The sequence below is a fragment of the Manihot esculenta genome, chromosome 6 (assembly GCF_001659605.2).
Source record: "Manihot esculenta cultivar AM560-2 chromosome 6, M.esculenta_v8, whole genome shotgun sequence".
Taxonomy (NCBI): domain Eukaryota; kingdom Viridiplantae; phylum Streptophyta; class Magnoliopsida; order Malpighiales; family Euphorbiaceae; genus Manihot; species Manihot esculenta.
The window spans coordinates 1706029-1721181 of NC_035166.2; the positions used below are offsets into that span (position 1 = coordinate 1706029).

At 42.2% G+C, this 15153-nt stretch overlaps 1 protein-coding gene and 2 non-coding genes across 3 annotated transcripts; 1 reads left to right on the forward strand and 2 right to left on the reverse strand.

The window, feature by feature from the left end:
* Positions 1-36: 36 nt before the first annotated feature.
* On the forward strand, positions 37-889 carry LOC110607765. Its single transcript, XM_021746929.1, has 2 exons — positions 37-582; positions 737-889. Exons 1-2 carry the CDS (start codon positions 37-39, stop codon positions 887-889), a joined length of 699 nt encoding a protein of 232 aa, XP_021602621.1.
* A 2563-nt stretch (positions 890-3452) lies between these two features.
* On the reverse strand, positions 3453-3559 carry LOC122723920. The gene has a single exon (XR_006351115.1). It is a non-coding gene; the product is annotated as a small nucleolar RNA R71 (small nucleolar RNA).
* A 5729-nt stretch (positions 3560-9288) lies between these two features.
* Positions 9289-9395, reverse strand: LOC122723921. Its single transcript, XR_006351116.1, has one exon. It is a non-coding gene; the product is annotated as a small nucleolar RNA R71 (small nucleolar RNA).
* Positions 9396-15153: the final 5758 nt, after the last annotated feature.

The window sequence follows — 15153 nt, forward strand, 5'->3', positions numbered from 1 at the left end:
GTTACTCCCTTAAATGCATCCAGAGCCGAAGTGCTCATGGCAGTACAAGACAAGGACTTCCTCCAATGGCCCAAACCAATGAAAGTCGATGCTAATCGGAGGTACCCTGACAAGTATTACCAATACCACCGGACCTATGGCTATGATACCAACAACTACTACCAACTGATCAGCGAGATAGAGAGGTTGATAAAGAAGGGGCATCTCCGGAACTTCGTGAAAAAACCAGAAGAGAGGCCCCGTAGGCAAAGAGCAGGGCCTGTGAATGACGGCTCCAGTGGAACCATCAATATGATCATAGGAGGGACTGGAGGCCGGATGAGTAGAAAAGGGAGGAAGAGAAGCCGAAGCAGGGAGGGAAGCAGCAGCGAGGTCTTGCAAATAGTAAAACACTCCCCGGTGACCATCTCCTTCTCCCCCGAGGATGTTCATGGGGTTCAGATGCCCCACAATGATGCTCTTGTCATCGAGGCTGTCATTCATAACTACCGGGTTTGCAAGATCCTGGTCGATGATGGGAGTATGGTGAACTTGTTACCCTACAGGGTTTTTCAGCAGATGAGGATACTAGAAGAGCAATTGGTAAGGGATCAGGCCCTAGTCAAGGGGTTTGGGTGAGTCCTAGTGGCCGTAGAGGGGAAGGGGAAGGTGAAGGTGGCCCTAACCTTGGGAAAACTACCCTTGTCTCGGACTCACTATGCGGTTTTCCATTAAGCTACAATGCAATCTTGGGAAGGCCTGTGCTGCACGATTTCGAAGTGGTGACCAGCATCAGATACCTGACTATGAAATTTCCAACAGAGGCAGGGGTGGGAGTAGTTCGGGGATGATAGGAGAAAGTGAGAGCAGTGTATCTAGCCACGGTGGCAGAACCAAGTACAACAGCTGAGGGGATAAACCCAGTGGTCATGGAGGTCCGGGATGAAAAGAAGGAGGCTAGGATGGAGCCCGTTGGAGAGCTGGAGACATTTCCACTATCAAAAGAAGAGATAGACAAGGTCTTCAGCCTCAATGTGAGCCTTGACGAAGAGCAGAAAGCGGCTGATCAAGCATAATTTAGCCACATTTTTATCATAATTATTATTGCTTATTTACACATTTTCTAGCTTAATTTATGGTTTTTATCTTGTTTTTACAGAAAAGGAAGAATCTGGAAAATGGGAGAAAAAGTGCAGAAAATTTGCAAAAGGATGATTTGCCCAGTGATTTGCCCAAAAATCTGCTCCAATCACTGCCCAGATCAAGCTAAAACAGATACCCAGAGGCAACAGACAGCAGTGACATGGGCAAGCGATTTGACCAAGACAATCGAGGATCACTGGCCAAATCACTCGCAGAGGCATAGAGGACTGACTCACAGAGAAGCGATTTGCCCAGTGATTTGCCCAAGAAACTGGTCAAATCGCCGGGCAAATCACTTTGACAGCAGAAAATTACAGCAGAGCGGGAAAATGGACAGCAAACAGAAATCCGAATTTTCAGAAGTCCAAATCCAATCCAATCACTTCCAGCACTTATCCAAGAGCCACGAAAGAGCTTCTCATCCAAGGAAATCCAATTGCAATTAAATTCAACTTCAAAAGAGGAGTCCAACACCAAATCAAAGAGGGATTTCAAAACCCTAGATGGATAAAATTCTGCAACTATAAAAGGAGAGCCTCCAAGCCAGCAAGGGGATCCTGGGATCAGCAACTCAACTCTCCAGAAACTCTCCAACATCTTCCTTTTTCTTTTCTTTTCATCTTTTTGTGTATTTAGTCCACCATGAGTGGCTAAACACTTTCTTTTCTAGTTGAAGTTGGTGAATTTCAGATTTTGTGATGAATTGGGAGATTTAAATCTCCATTGTTAAACTTCTATTTATTTTCAATATTTATGCAATTTGAGCTTTCCATAAATATTACTTTGCTTCTAGAATCAATAAAGGCCCATTGCTTTTAAATTGCTTAAGTAATATTGTTTGAATGATTTAGGTCCGTAATTGCTTAGGTTGTTCAAATACACATTTAATCAAATTGCATAATCTAAACTTGACCACGCGGTTGGCAAGGATAGAATTGGGTTTCTCTAATTCTTAATGCAGTCAACAGTTGTTCGATGCTACAATGCCCCAAGGACGTTCCTTGGCAACTTGTTGATTAGTGTTTGATTAGCGAACGTTTCCTAATCAAACTAGAACTAAGGAGGAATTTGGATTGTGAGAAGCGTCTTCCACATCCAAAACTAATTTATTGGAATAAATAGGAGAGTTAAAGAATCAATGATCAATTCTAAACAAACTGAAATAAGATCCATACTTCAACTAGAAGCTTCTCTCTTATTGATTTACTCATCTTTAAATTATTGCTTTCTTTTGTTATTTAGTGTTAATCCATCAACTCAAAACCCCCCTCTTTTAATTATTTGTTATTTACTTATCTTGGTTATTATTAGGAAGATCTTTAGTGTCAATTCCCTGTGGTTCGACCCTATTGCCACTATCTACAAGTTTATTGTTGATTGTTTAATAGGTTTATTTTTGACGGCTTCGACAACCGCCTATCAAAAATTGGCGCCGTTGCCGGGGAGTTGATCTAACTAACGTATTTTCCTTTTATGACCAGGGCTGATCGTAAAGAAACTCTTCTTTACGATCTAGAAATCGAACGTATTGCCAAGAGCTTGAGAAAGCAAGCAAACTTGAGGAACCAAGCCTCAAAACCATCTGCATCAGCATCGGCAACAAATTTGGTGTCCACCATTCAATCTGCTGCACAAGTTACTGAGGAACCTGCTGCTGCACCTGCTGAATAAAGTTGCTGAACCAATTGTTGAAACTGTTGTACATGCTGCACTTTTTGAATCTGTTGCTGCACAAGCTGCTGCACTCAGAACCAGCCCCTAAAATTACACCAAAACCAGCCCAAAAACCAGAAATTTTTGCCAACAAAATCCCAGAACCAGCCCTTAAAATAGTAGCTGAACGAGCTGCTATAAAGACAGCCACAACAGCACCTGAAGAGGCAGAAAATGCAGCAGCTACTACTCTTGAACCAGCTGCTGTCCTTGCTGAATTTGAAGCTAAAAATCTTGAGGCAAGAGCTCCAATGGCACAAGAAAGAACTCTTCGTGAACTAGCAACACCCTTGGATGATCAAGCACTATGGTGCATCACCTATCCACCTTTGGCAGCTCCTTTTGAGCTCAAAACCGGACTAATTCATCTTCTTCCAAAATTCAGAGGTCTTAAAAATGAGGATCCACACAAGCACCTCAAAGAATTTCACATTGTGTGCTCAACAATGCGGCCTCAAGGTATTTCTGAAGAGCATATTAAATTAAGAGCTTTTCCCTTTTCTCTTGATGATTTTGCCAAAGAATGGTTGTTCTATTTACCACCTGGATCCATCACTTCATGGGATGGGATGGAGAGAGTCTTCTTGAGAAAATACTTCCCAACCTCAAAAGTTATTGGCATCAGAAGAGAGATTAGTTGCATCAAGCAAAAGGATTATGAAGAGCTATATGAATATTGGGAAAGATTCAATCGATTGTGCACAAGCTGCCCTCAACATGACATCTCTGATAAGTCACTCATTGAATACTTCTATGGAGGTTTGCTACCTTCGGAAAGAAAGTTCATAAACGCAGCATGTGGAGGATCAATTGAAGACAAGTCACCTCAAGCCATAAGGGATTTCATTTCCACCATGGCAGCAGCCTCACAGCAATTTGGAGACCAAGAACAGCCACCAAGAAGGGTGAATGAGATTCAGCAGCCCAAGACATGTGGAATATGTGCCAACAACCATCCAACTTATCTATGTCCTTCCCTTCAAGAGGAAGACCAGCAAGTAAATGCTGTTGGAGGCTTCAATGGGCAAAGAAGGTATGATCCCTACGCAAATACCTATAATCCAGGTTGGAGGGACCATCCAAATTTCAGTTATGCAAGGGGAAATCAATATCCAAGCTACCAGCAAAGGAATCAAGCTCAAGCTGCACCTCAAAACTCCAATGAATCTCTTGAAGAAATTGTGAAGAATTTAGCAAGCACGGTGAAAAATCTTGAGAAACAAATGAGCCAAATGGCCACTTCAATGAGCAAAAATGAATCTCAAGGGAAGCTACCCTCCCAAACTGAGATAAATCCAAGACAAAATGCTAGTGCCATCACATTGAGGAGTGGAAAGGAGTTGCAAGACAATAGGGCTGAAAAATTGCAAAAACAGGGCATGGAAGAAATTCTGCCAGAAAGTGATCAGGGCAGTGATTTGCCCAATTCACTAGTAAAAACTGACCCGATCGCTGGTCAAACTGAGCTATCCAGCAGTGATCTGCCCAAATCACTTGAACAGGCAGAAATCAAATCAACAATGCAGACAGAATTCAACTTGCCCAAATCAGCAGCGCAGACAGATTATGATTTGCCCAAATCGTCAGTACAAGCAGAATTCAATTTGCCCAAGGTCAATACCAGATTGCAGCCACCTTTTATGGAGAAATATGAATTGGAGTTCAAAGTGCTGCCCAATCACCTCAAAAATTTAAACATAGAGGCTAGAAGCACACCTCACTTGAAAGAGGAGAAATTAATCATGTTACTTCATGAGTACATGAAAGAAATAGGATGGGTTATAACTAAAATGAAAGGAGTGCTGCACTTCTTACTTAATTCTGTTGGAATCCTTTTCCCTCCCCCCATTACTTGAGCCTTGATCAAAGTCAGAAAGTCCAGCCCAAGACAGAAAACAGGGCGCTACTGGGAGGCAGCCCAGAGGCAGGGATTTGCCCAGTGATTTGCCCACTGCTTACCCAAATCGCCGGGCAAATCGACTGAATGTACTATAATCACAAGTGATCAGGGCAGTGATTTTCCCAGTTGCCCAGATAAAGTGACCAGATCACCGGTCCCATCGCAACACCAAGCACATATCAGCAAAGGGCGTGAACAGTACCAGCCCAGCAACTGCAAAGGAGGAGTGATCTGGCCAAAGTGATTTGCCCACTGCTTGCCCAAATCATTGGGCAAATCGCCCCGTCAAGAATCCAGAGGGCAGCATTAAATGATCAGGGCAGATCACATACCCAAATCACTTTAAGTAGTTCTTTTCTTTTATTCTTTTAATTTTTACGCTATCTACTGTTTTATCTCTTCTTCTTCAAGCTTTCTCCTCCCCGACCACCACTCACCCTCCGGCGAACCCAAGACCACCATGGTTCGGATCAAGATGATGGCCAAAGGCGGACCATTCATGTGGAAGAAACTAGGGTTACCGAAACCCATCCCCTCCGACAGTGATGACGATGCAGAGGAAAACCCTCCACCAGTCCCCACCGTCACTGGCACACCACCGGCTACGGGAACAGCAAAAGGACACACCGACTCACCAGCCACCCAGACATACCGCCGGCAAAAGAAACGGCAAAGAACGCCGCCACCACCATCCGCGGACCCAACAGGCCCGACGGCAAACCCTGCCGGCGAAATGCCACCATAAGCACCACCACCCAGCAGCCAGCCACTATAGCAGCCCCTGCAGATGAGACAACACAAGCAATAGGGCAGGAACCAACAAATGAGACACCTCCAGCAGCCCCCCAGCAGGATGCTCCTCAGCCACCTGAAGACGAAGCCCCCAACCAGACAGTAGAGGCTCGTCTCAGAAGGATTGAAGATCGAATGCAAAGGATGGAGCACTTGTTGGACCTGCTGGTGGACCATTTTCTGCCCCAGCACCGTGACAGATAGCAATTTGCCCAGTGATTTGCCCAGTGCTTGCCCAAGTCACTGGTCAAATCACCCCAAGGCCAGGAAGTCCCTTTCCCTTTCATTCTTAAATTTTTCCTTCATATGTTTTACATTGAGGACAATGTTTGGACTAGGTGTGGGGGTACTGTTAGGTTATTTTTGCATCGATTCCATCATCTTTTTGTTTCTTTTTATTTGTTTCTTTTTGTTTCTTTTTGCATTGTTCTTACCCCTTTTTGCACACACCAGAATTTTTTTCACTCCTTGCACACACACACAGAATTTTGTCTTAGCTAATTGCTCTACTCAACATAGATAACAAGGTTGAAAGAGTTTCCTTATCTCATGACCCCATTGATTTGTCACCCCTTTAAGCCTAAATTGAATCATTCACAGTATGTTACCTTCACTTAGGGAGTTTTTTCTCTTGAATTGAATCCTTAAATTTACCAAGGTCAAGGGGAATAAAAATACAAATGCATGCAAACACAAAGCTAGTGTAACTCCCTATGAGTTGATTTGCCCAAACTATCATGAAAAACCAGCACAAAGCACAAATCACAAACTTGTTCCAATGGTCTAAGACTATGAACTGAGCCTAATAGCCACTTGGAGAAGTAACTAACTGAGTAACCGGGGGTGTATCACCCATGTACACAATCGCGTAAAAAGGTCAGTAACTTTTTCAAGCAAATAAGTTTCGATGGTCTAGACTATGAACAGAGCTAGTAGCCACTTGAGCAAGTGACTAACTGAGTAACCGGGGGTGTATCACCCATGTACACAATCGCGTAAAAAGGTTAGTGACTTTTTCAGGCAAGGATAAGAATAAGTGCTGCTGAAAATAAAAACAAAAATAAAAAGAAATAGAGAAGAAAAGGGGCAAGTCACTCCTAGGGGTTGCATTAAAACTAACATAAAGGAATAAGCATGATTGAGCCAAAAACCTTTCTCTTGACCATGGTAGGTGAAAGGAAACAAGGAAAGGAGAGGATGACCTTAGTGCATGTACTCTATACTGTGATAGTTCAGATTAGGAGTCTAGGGGGGCTGATTAAGTGGTGCTTAGGTTCTAAGGAAAAAGGGACTTGATTGGCTAAGTTATTTGTTGCTTGAGGACAAGCAAAAAGCTAGGTGTGGGGGTATTTGATCAAGCATAATTTAGCCACATTTTTATCATAATTATTATTGCTTATTTACACATTTTCTAGCTTAATTTATGGTTTTTATCTTGTTTTTACAGAAAAGGAAGAATCTGGAAAATGGGAGAAAAAGTGCAGAAAATTTGCAAAAGGATGATTTGCCCAGTGATTTGCCCAAAAATCTGCTCCAATCACTGCCCAGATCAAGCTAAAACAGATACCCAGAGGCAACAGACAGCAGTGACATGGGCAAGCGATTTGACCAAGACAATCGAGGATCACTGGCCAAATCACTCGCAGAGGCATAGAGGACTGACTCACAGAGAAGCGATTTGCCCAGTGATTTGCCCAAGAAACTGGTCAAATCGCCGGGCAAATCACTTTGACAGCAGAAAATTACAGCAGAGCGGGAAAATGGACAGCAAACAGAAATCCGAATTTTCAGAAGTCCAAATCCAATCCAATCACTTCCAGCACTTATCCAAGAGCCACGAAAGAGCTTCTCATCCAAGGAAATCCAATTGCAATTAAATTCAACTTCAAAAGAGGAGTCCAACACCAAATCAAAGAGGGATTTCAAAACCCTAGATGGATAAAATTCTGCAACTATAAAAGGAGAGCCTCCAAGCCAGCAAGGGGATCCTGGGATCAGCAACTCAACTCTCCAGAAACTCTCCAACATCTTCCTTTTTCTTTTCTTTTCATCTTTTTGTGTATTTAGTCCACCATGAGTGGCTAAACACTTTCTTTTCTAGTTGAAGTTGGTGAATTTCAGATTTTGTGATGAATTGGGAGATTTAAATCTCCATTGTTAAACTTCTATTTATTTTCAATATTTATGCAATTTGAGCTTTCCATAAATATTACTTTGCTTCTAGAATCAATAAAGGCCCATTGCTTTTAAATTGCTTAAGTAATATTGTTTGAATGATTTAGGTCCGTAATTGCTTAGGTTGTTCAAATACACATTTAATCAAATTGCATAATCTAAACTTGACCACGCGGTTGGCAAGGATAGAATTGGGTTTCTCTAATTCTTAATGCAGTCAACAGTTGTTCGATGCTACAATGCCCCAAGGACGTTCCTTGGCAACTTGTTGATTAGTGTTTGATTAGCGAACGTTTCCTAATCAAACTAGAACTAAGGAGGAATTTGGATTGTGAGAAGCGTCTTCCACATCCAAAACTAATTTATTGGAATAAATAGGAGAGTTAAAGAATCAATGATCAATTCTAAACAAACTGAAATAAGATCCATACTTCAACTAGAAGCTTCTCTCTTATTGATTTACTCATCTTTAAATTATTGCTTTCTTTTGTTATTTAGTGTTAATCCATCAACTCAAAACCCCCCTCTTTTAATTATTTGTTATTTACTTATCTTGGTTATTATTAGGAAGATCTTTAGTGTCAATTCCCTGTGGTTCGACCCTATTGCCACTATCTACAAGTTTATTGTTGATTGTTTAATAGGTTTATTTTTGACGGCTTCGACAACCGCCTATCAAAAATTGGCGCCGTTGCCGGGGAGTTGATCTAACTAACGTATTTTCCTTTTATGACCAGGGCTGATCGTAAAGAAACTCTTCTTTACGATCTAGAAATCGAACGTATTGCCAAGAGCTTGAGAAAGCAAGCAAACTTGAGGAACCAAGCCTCAAAACCATCTGCATCAGCATCGGCAACAAATTTGGTGTCCACCATTCAATCTGCTGCACAAGTTACTGAGGAACCTGCTGCTGCACCTGCTGAATAAAGTTGCTGAACCAATTGTTGAAACTGTTGTACATGCTGCACTTTTTGAATCTGTTGCTGCACAAGCTGCTGCACTCAGAACCAGCCCCTAAAATTACACCAAAACCAGCCCAAAAACCAGAAATTTTTGCCAACAAAATCCCAGAACCAGCCCTTAAAATAGTAGCTGAACGAGCTGCTATAAAGACAGCCACAACAGCACCTGAAGAGGCAGAAAATGCAGCAGCTACTACTCTTGAACCAGCTGCTGTCCTTGCTGAATTTGAAGCTAAAAATCTTGAGGCAAGAGCTCCAATGGCACAAGAAAGAACTCTTCGTGAACTAGCAACACCCTTGGATGATCAAGCACTATGGTGCATCACCTATCCACCTTTGGCAGCTCCTTTTGAGCTCAAAACCGGACTAATTCATCTTCTTCCAAAATTCAGAGGTCTTAAAAATGAGGATCCACACAAGCACCTCAAAGAATTTCACATTGTGTGCTCAACAATGCGGCCTCAAGGTATTTCTGAAGAGCATATTAAATTAAGAGCTTTTCCCTTTTCTCTTGATGATTTTGCCAAAGAATGGTTGTTCTATTTACCACCTGGATCCATCACTTCATGGGATGGGATGGAGAGAGTCTTCTTGAGAAAATACTTCCCAACCTCAAAAGTTATTGGCATCAGAAGAGAGATTAGTTGCATCAAGCAAAAGGATTATGAAGAGCTATATGAATATTGGGAAAGATTCAATCGATTGTGCACAAGCTGCCCTCAACATGACATCTCTGATAAGTCACTCATTGAATACTTCTATGGAGGTTTGCTACCTTCGGAAAGAAAGTTCATAAACGCAGCATGTGGAGGATCAATTGAAGACAAGTCACCTCAAGCCATAAGGGATTTCATTTCCACCATGGCAGCAGCCTCACAGCAATTTGGAGACCAAGAACAGCCACCAAGAAGGGTGAATGAGATTCAGCAGCCCAAGACATGTGGAATATGTGCCAACAACCATCCAACTTATCTATGTCCTTCCCTTCAAGAGGAAGACCAGCAAGTAAATGCTGTTGGAGGCTTCAATGGGCAAAGAAGGTATGATCCCTACGCAAATACCTATAATCCAGGTTGGAGGGACCATCCAAATTTCAGTTATGCAAGGGGAAATCAATATCCAAGCTACCAGCAAAGGAATCAAGCTCAAGCTGCACCTCAAAACTCCAATGAATCTCTTGAAGAAATTGTGAAGAATTTAGCAAGCACGGTGAAAAATCTTGAGAAACAAATGAGCCAAATGGCCACTTCAATGAGCAAAAATGAATCTCAAGGGAAGCTACCCTCCCAAACTGAGATAAATCCAAGACAAAATGCTAGTGCCATCACATTGAGGAGTGGAAAGGAGTTGCAAGACAATAGGGCTGAAAAATTGCAAAAACAGGGCATGGAAGAAATTCTGCCAGAAAGTGATCAGGGCAGTGATTTGCCCAATTCACTAGTAAAAACTGACCCGATCGCTGGTCAAACTGAGCTATCCAGCAGTGATCTGCCCAAATCACTTGAACAGGCAGAAATCAAATCAACAATGCAGACAGAATTCAACTTGCCCAAATCAGCAGCGCAGACAGATTATGATTTGCCCAAATCGTCAGTACAAGCAGAATTCAATTTGCCCAAGGTCAATACCAGATTGCAGCCACCTTTTATGGAGAAATATGAATTGGAGTTCAAAGTGCTGCCCAATCACCTCAAAAATTTAAACATAGAGGCTAGAAGCACACCTCACTTGAAAGAGGAGAAATTAATCATGTTACTTCATGAGTACATGAAAGAAATAGGATGGGTTATAACTAAAATGAAAGGAGTGCTGCACTTCTTACTTAATTCTGTTGGAATCCTTTTCCCTCCCCCCATTACTTGAGCCTTGATCAAAGTCAGAAAGTCCAGCCCAAGACAGAAAACAGGGCGCTACTGGGAGGCAGCCCAGAGGCAGGGATTTGCCCAGTAATTTGCCCACTGCTTACCCAAATCGCCGGGCAAATCGACTGAATGTACTATAATCACAAGTGATCAGGGCAGTGATTTTCCCAGTTGCCCAGATAAAGTGACCAGATCACCGGTCCCATCGCAACACCAAGCACATATCAGCAAAGGGCGTGAACAGTACCAGCCCAGCAACTGCAAAGGAGGAGTGATCTGGCCAAAGTGATTTGCCCACTGCTTGCCCAAATCATTGGGCAAATCGCCCCGTCAAGAATCCAGAGGGCAGCATTAAATGATCAGGGCAGATCACATACCCAAATCACTTTAAGTAGTTCTTTTCTTTTATTCTTTTAATTTTTACGCTATCTACTGTTTTATCTCTTCTTCTTCAAGCTTTCTCCTCCCCGACCACCACTCACCCTCCGGCGAACCCAAGACCACCATGGTTCGGATCAAGATGATGGCCAAAGGCGGACCATTCATGTGGAAGAAACTAGGGTTACCGAAACCCATCCCCTCCGACAGTGATGACGATGCAGAGGAAAACCCTCCACCAGTCCCCACCGTCACTGGCACACCACCGGCTACGGGAACAGCAAAAGGACACACCGACTCACCAGCCACCCAGACATACCGCCGGCAAAAGAAACGGCAAAGAACGCCGCCACCACCATCCGCGGACCCAACAGGCCCGACGGCAAACCCTGCCGGCGAAATGCCACCATAAGCACCACCACCCAGCAGCCAGCCACTATAGCAGCCCCTGCAGATGAGACAACACAAGCAATAGGGCAGGAACCAACAAATGAGACACCTCCAGCAGCCCCCCAGCAGGATGCTCCTCAGCCACCTGAAGACGAAGCCCCCAACCAGACAGTAGAGGCTCGTCTCAGAAGGATTGAAGATCGAATGCAAAGGATGGAGCACTTGTTGGACCTGCTGGTGGACCATTTTCTGCCCCAGCACCGTGACAGATAGCAATTTGCCCAGTGATTTGCCCAGTGCTTGCCCAAGTCACTGGTCAAATCACCCCAAGGCCAGGAAGTCCCTTTCCCTTTCATTCTTAAATTTTTCCTTCATATGTTTTACATTGAGGACAATGTTTGGACTAGGTGTGGGGGTACTGTTAGGTTATTTTTGCATCGATTCCATCATCTTTTTGTTTCTTTTTATTTGTTTCTTTTTGTTTCTTTTTGCATTGTTCTTACCCCTTTTTGCACACACCAGAATTTTTTTCACTCCTTGCACACACACACAGAATTTTGTCTTAGCTAATTGCTCTACTCAACATAGATAACAAGGTTGAAAGAGTTTCCTTATCTCATGACCCCATTGATTTGTCACCCCTTTAAGCCTAAATTGAATCATTCACAGTATGTTACCTTCACTTAGGGAGTTTTTTCTCTTGAATTGAATCCTTAAATTTACCAAGGTCAAGGGGAATAAAAATACAAATGCATGCAAACACAAAGCTAGTGTAACTCCCTATGAGTTGATTTGCCCAAACTATCATGAAAAACCAGCACAAAGCACAAATCACAAACTTGTTCCAATGGTCTAAGACTATGAACTGAGCCTAATAGCCACTTGGAGAAGTAACTAACTGAGTAACCGGGGGTGTATCACCCATGTACACAATCGCGTAAAAAGGTCAGTAACTTTTTCAAGCAAATAAGTTTCGATGGTCTAGACTATGAACAGAGCTAGTAGCCACTTGAGCAAGTGACTAACTGAGTAACCGGGGGTGTATCACCCATGTACACAATCGCGTAAAAAGGTTAGTGACTTTTTCAGGCAAGGATAAGAATAAGTGCTGCTGAAAATAAAAACAAAAATAAAAAGAAATAGAGAAGAAAAGGGGCAAGTCACTCCTAGGGGTTGCATTAAAACTAACATAAAGGAATAAGCATGATTGAGCCAAAAACCTTTCTCTTGACCATGGTAGGTGAAAGGAAACAAGGAAAGGAGAGGATGACCTTAGTGCATGTACTCTATACTGTGATAGTTCAGATTAGGAGTCTAGGGGGGCTGATTAAGTGGTGCTTAGGTTCTAAGGAAAAAGGGACTTGATTGGCTAAGTTATTTGTTGCTTGAGGACAAGCAAAAAGCTAGGTGTGGGGGTATTTGATCAAGCATAATTTAGCCACATTTTTATCATAATTATTATTGCTTATTTACACATTTTCTAGCTTAATTTATGGTTTTTATCTTGTTTTTACAGAAAAGGAAGAATCTGGAAAATGGGAGAAAAAGTGCAGAAAATTTGCAAAAGGATGATTTGCCCAGTGATTTGCCCAAAAATCTGCTCCAATCACTGCCCAGATCAAGCTAAAACAGATACCCAGAGGCAACAGACAGCAGTGACATGGGCAAGCGATTTGACCAAGACAATCGAGGATCACTGGCCAAATCACTCGCAGAGGCATAGAGGACTGACTCACAGAGAAGCGATTTGCCCAGTGATTTGCCCAAGAAACTGGTCAAATCGCCGGGCAAATCACTTTGACAGCAGAAAATTACAGCAGAGCGGGAAAATGGACAGCAAACAGAAATCCGAATTTTCAGAAGTCCAAATCCAATCCAATCACTTCCAGCACTTATCCAAGAGCCACGAAAGAGCTTCTCATCCAAGGAAATCCAATTGCAATTAAATTCAACTTCAAAAGAGGAGTCCAACACCAAATCAAAGAGGGATTTCAAAACCCTAGATGGATAAAATTCTGCAACTATAAAAGGAGAGCCTCCAAGCCAGCAAGGGGATCCTGGGATCAGCAACTCAACTCTCCAGAAACTCTCCAACATCTTCCTTTTTCTTTTCTTTTCATCTTTTTGTGTATTTAGTCCACCATGAGTGGCTAAACACTTTCTTTTCTAGTTGAAGTTGGTGAATTTCAGATTTTGTGATGAATTGGGAGATTTAAATCTCCATTGTTAAACTTCTATTTATTTTCAATATTTATGCAATTTGAGCTTTCCATAAATATTACTTTGCTTCTAGAATCAATAAAGGCCCATTGCTTTTAAATTGCTTAAGTAATATTGTTTGAATGATTTAGGTCCGTAATTGCTTAGGTTGTTCAAATACACATTTAATCAAATTGCATAATCTAAACTTGACCACGCGGTTGGCAAGGATAGAATTGGGTTTCTCTAATTCTTAATGCAGTCAACAGTTGTTCGATGCTACAATGCCCCAAGGACGTTCCTTGGCAACTTGTTGATTAGTGTTTGATTAGCGAACGTTTCCTAATCAAACTAGAACTAAGGAGGAATTTGGATTGTGAGAAGCGTCTTCCACATCCAAAACTAATTTATTGGAATAAATAGGAGAGTTAAAGAATCAATGATCAATTCTAAACAAACTGAAATAAGATCCATACTTCAACTAGAAGCTTCTCTCTTATTGATTTACTCATCTTTAAATTATTGCTTTCTTTTGTTATTTAGTGTTAATCCATCAACTCAAAACCCCCCTCTTTTAATTATTTGTTATTTACTTATCTTGGTTATTATTAGGAAGATCTTTAGTGTCAATTCCCTGTGGTTCGACCCTATTGCCACTATCTACAAGTTTATTGTTGATTGTTTAATAGGTTTATTTTTGACGGCTTCGACAACCGCTTATCAGCGGCAGCGGCAGCGATGGCCCTAATCCGAGGACATGCCTTAAGCTTCGCTTGGAAGCCTTCTAATATGCAGGGAATAGATCTCAAGGTGATGACCCATAAGCTCAACGTCTTTCCGAGAGCGAAGCCAATAAAACAGAAGAAAAGGATGGTTGGGAAGGAGAAACAACAGGCCACCAGAGAAGAGGTGCAAAAATTAGAAGAGGCGGAATTCATTAGGGAAGTCATGTACCCACAGTGGTTAGCAAACCCTGTGTTAGTCAAAAAAGCCAATGGCAAATACAGAATGTTTATAGACTTTACCAACCTGAACCAGGCCTGTCCAAAAGATTGTTATCCCCTTCCTGACATTAATAAAATGGTCGATTTCACAACTGGCTTTGATTATATGTCGTCCCTTGATGTGATGTATTGTTATCATGAAATTCCAATGGACAGGTCGGATGAAGAGAAGACCTCATTCATAACTGAAGATGGAACTTATTGCTACAGGGCCATGCCTTTCGGACTGAAAAACGTAGGGGCGACATACCAGAGACTGATGAACAAAATCTTCAAAGGCCAAATAGGGAGGAATGTAGAAGTATATATGGATGACATGGTGGTGAAGAGTCAGACCTTCCAGCAGCGCTTGGCCGACCTAAAAGAGGTATTCAGAGTACTGGAACAATACAAAATGAGGCTAAACCCGACGAAGTGTGCTTTCTTCATAAGAGGAGGAAAATTTCTAGGCTACATGGTCAGTGGAAAGGGCATCGAGCCAAATCCAGAGAAAGTGGAAGCCATATTGAAGATGCCAGAGCCGACCTGCGTAAGAGATGTGTAGAGGCTCACGAGGAGGGTGGTAGCACTCAACCGATTTTATGTCAAAAATCTGTAGAAAGGTGCCTGCCATTCTTCAAGAAGCTGAGAAAAGTCCCAGACTTCGAATGGACAGA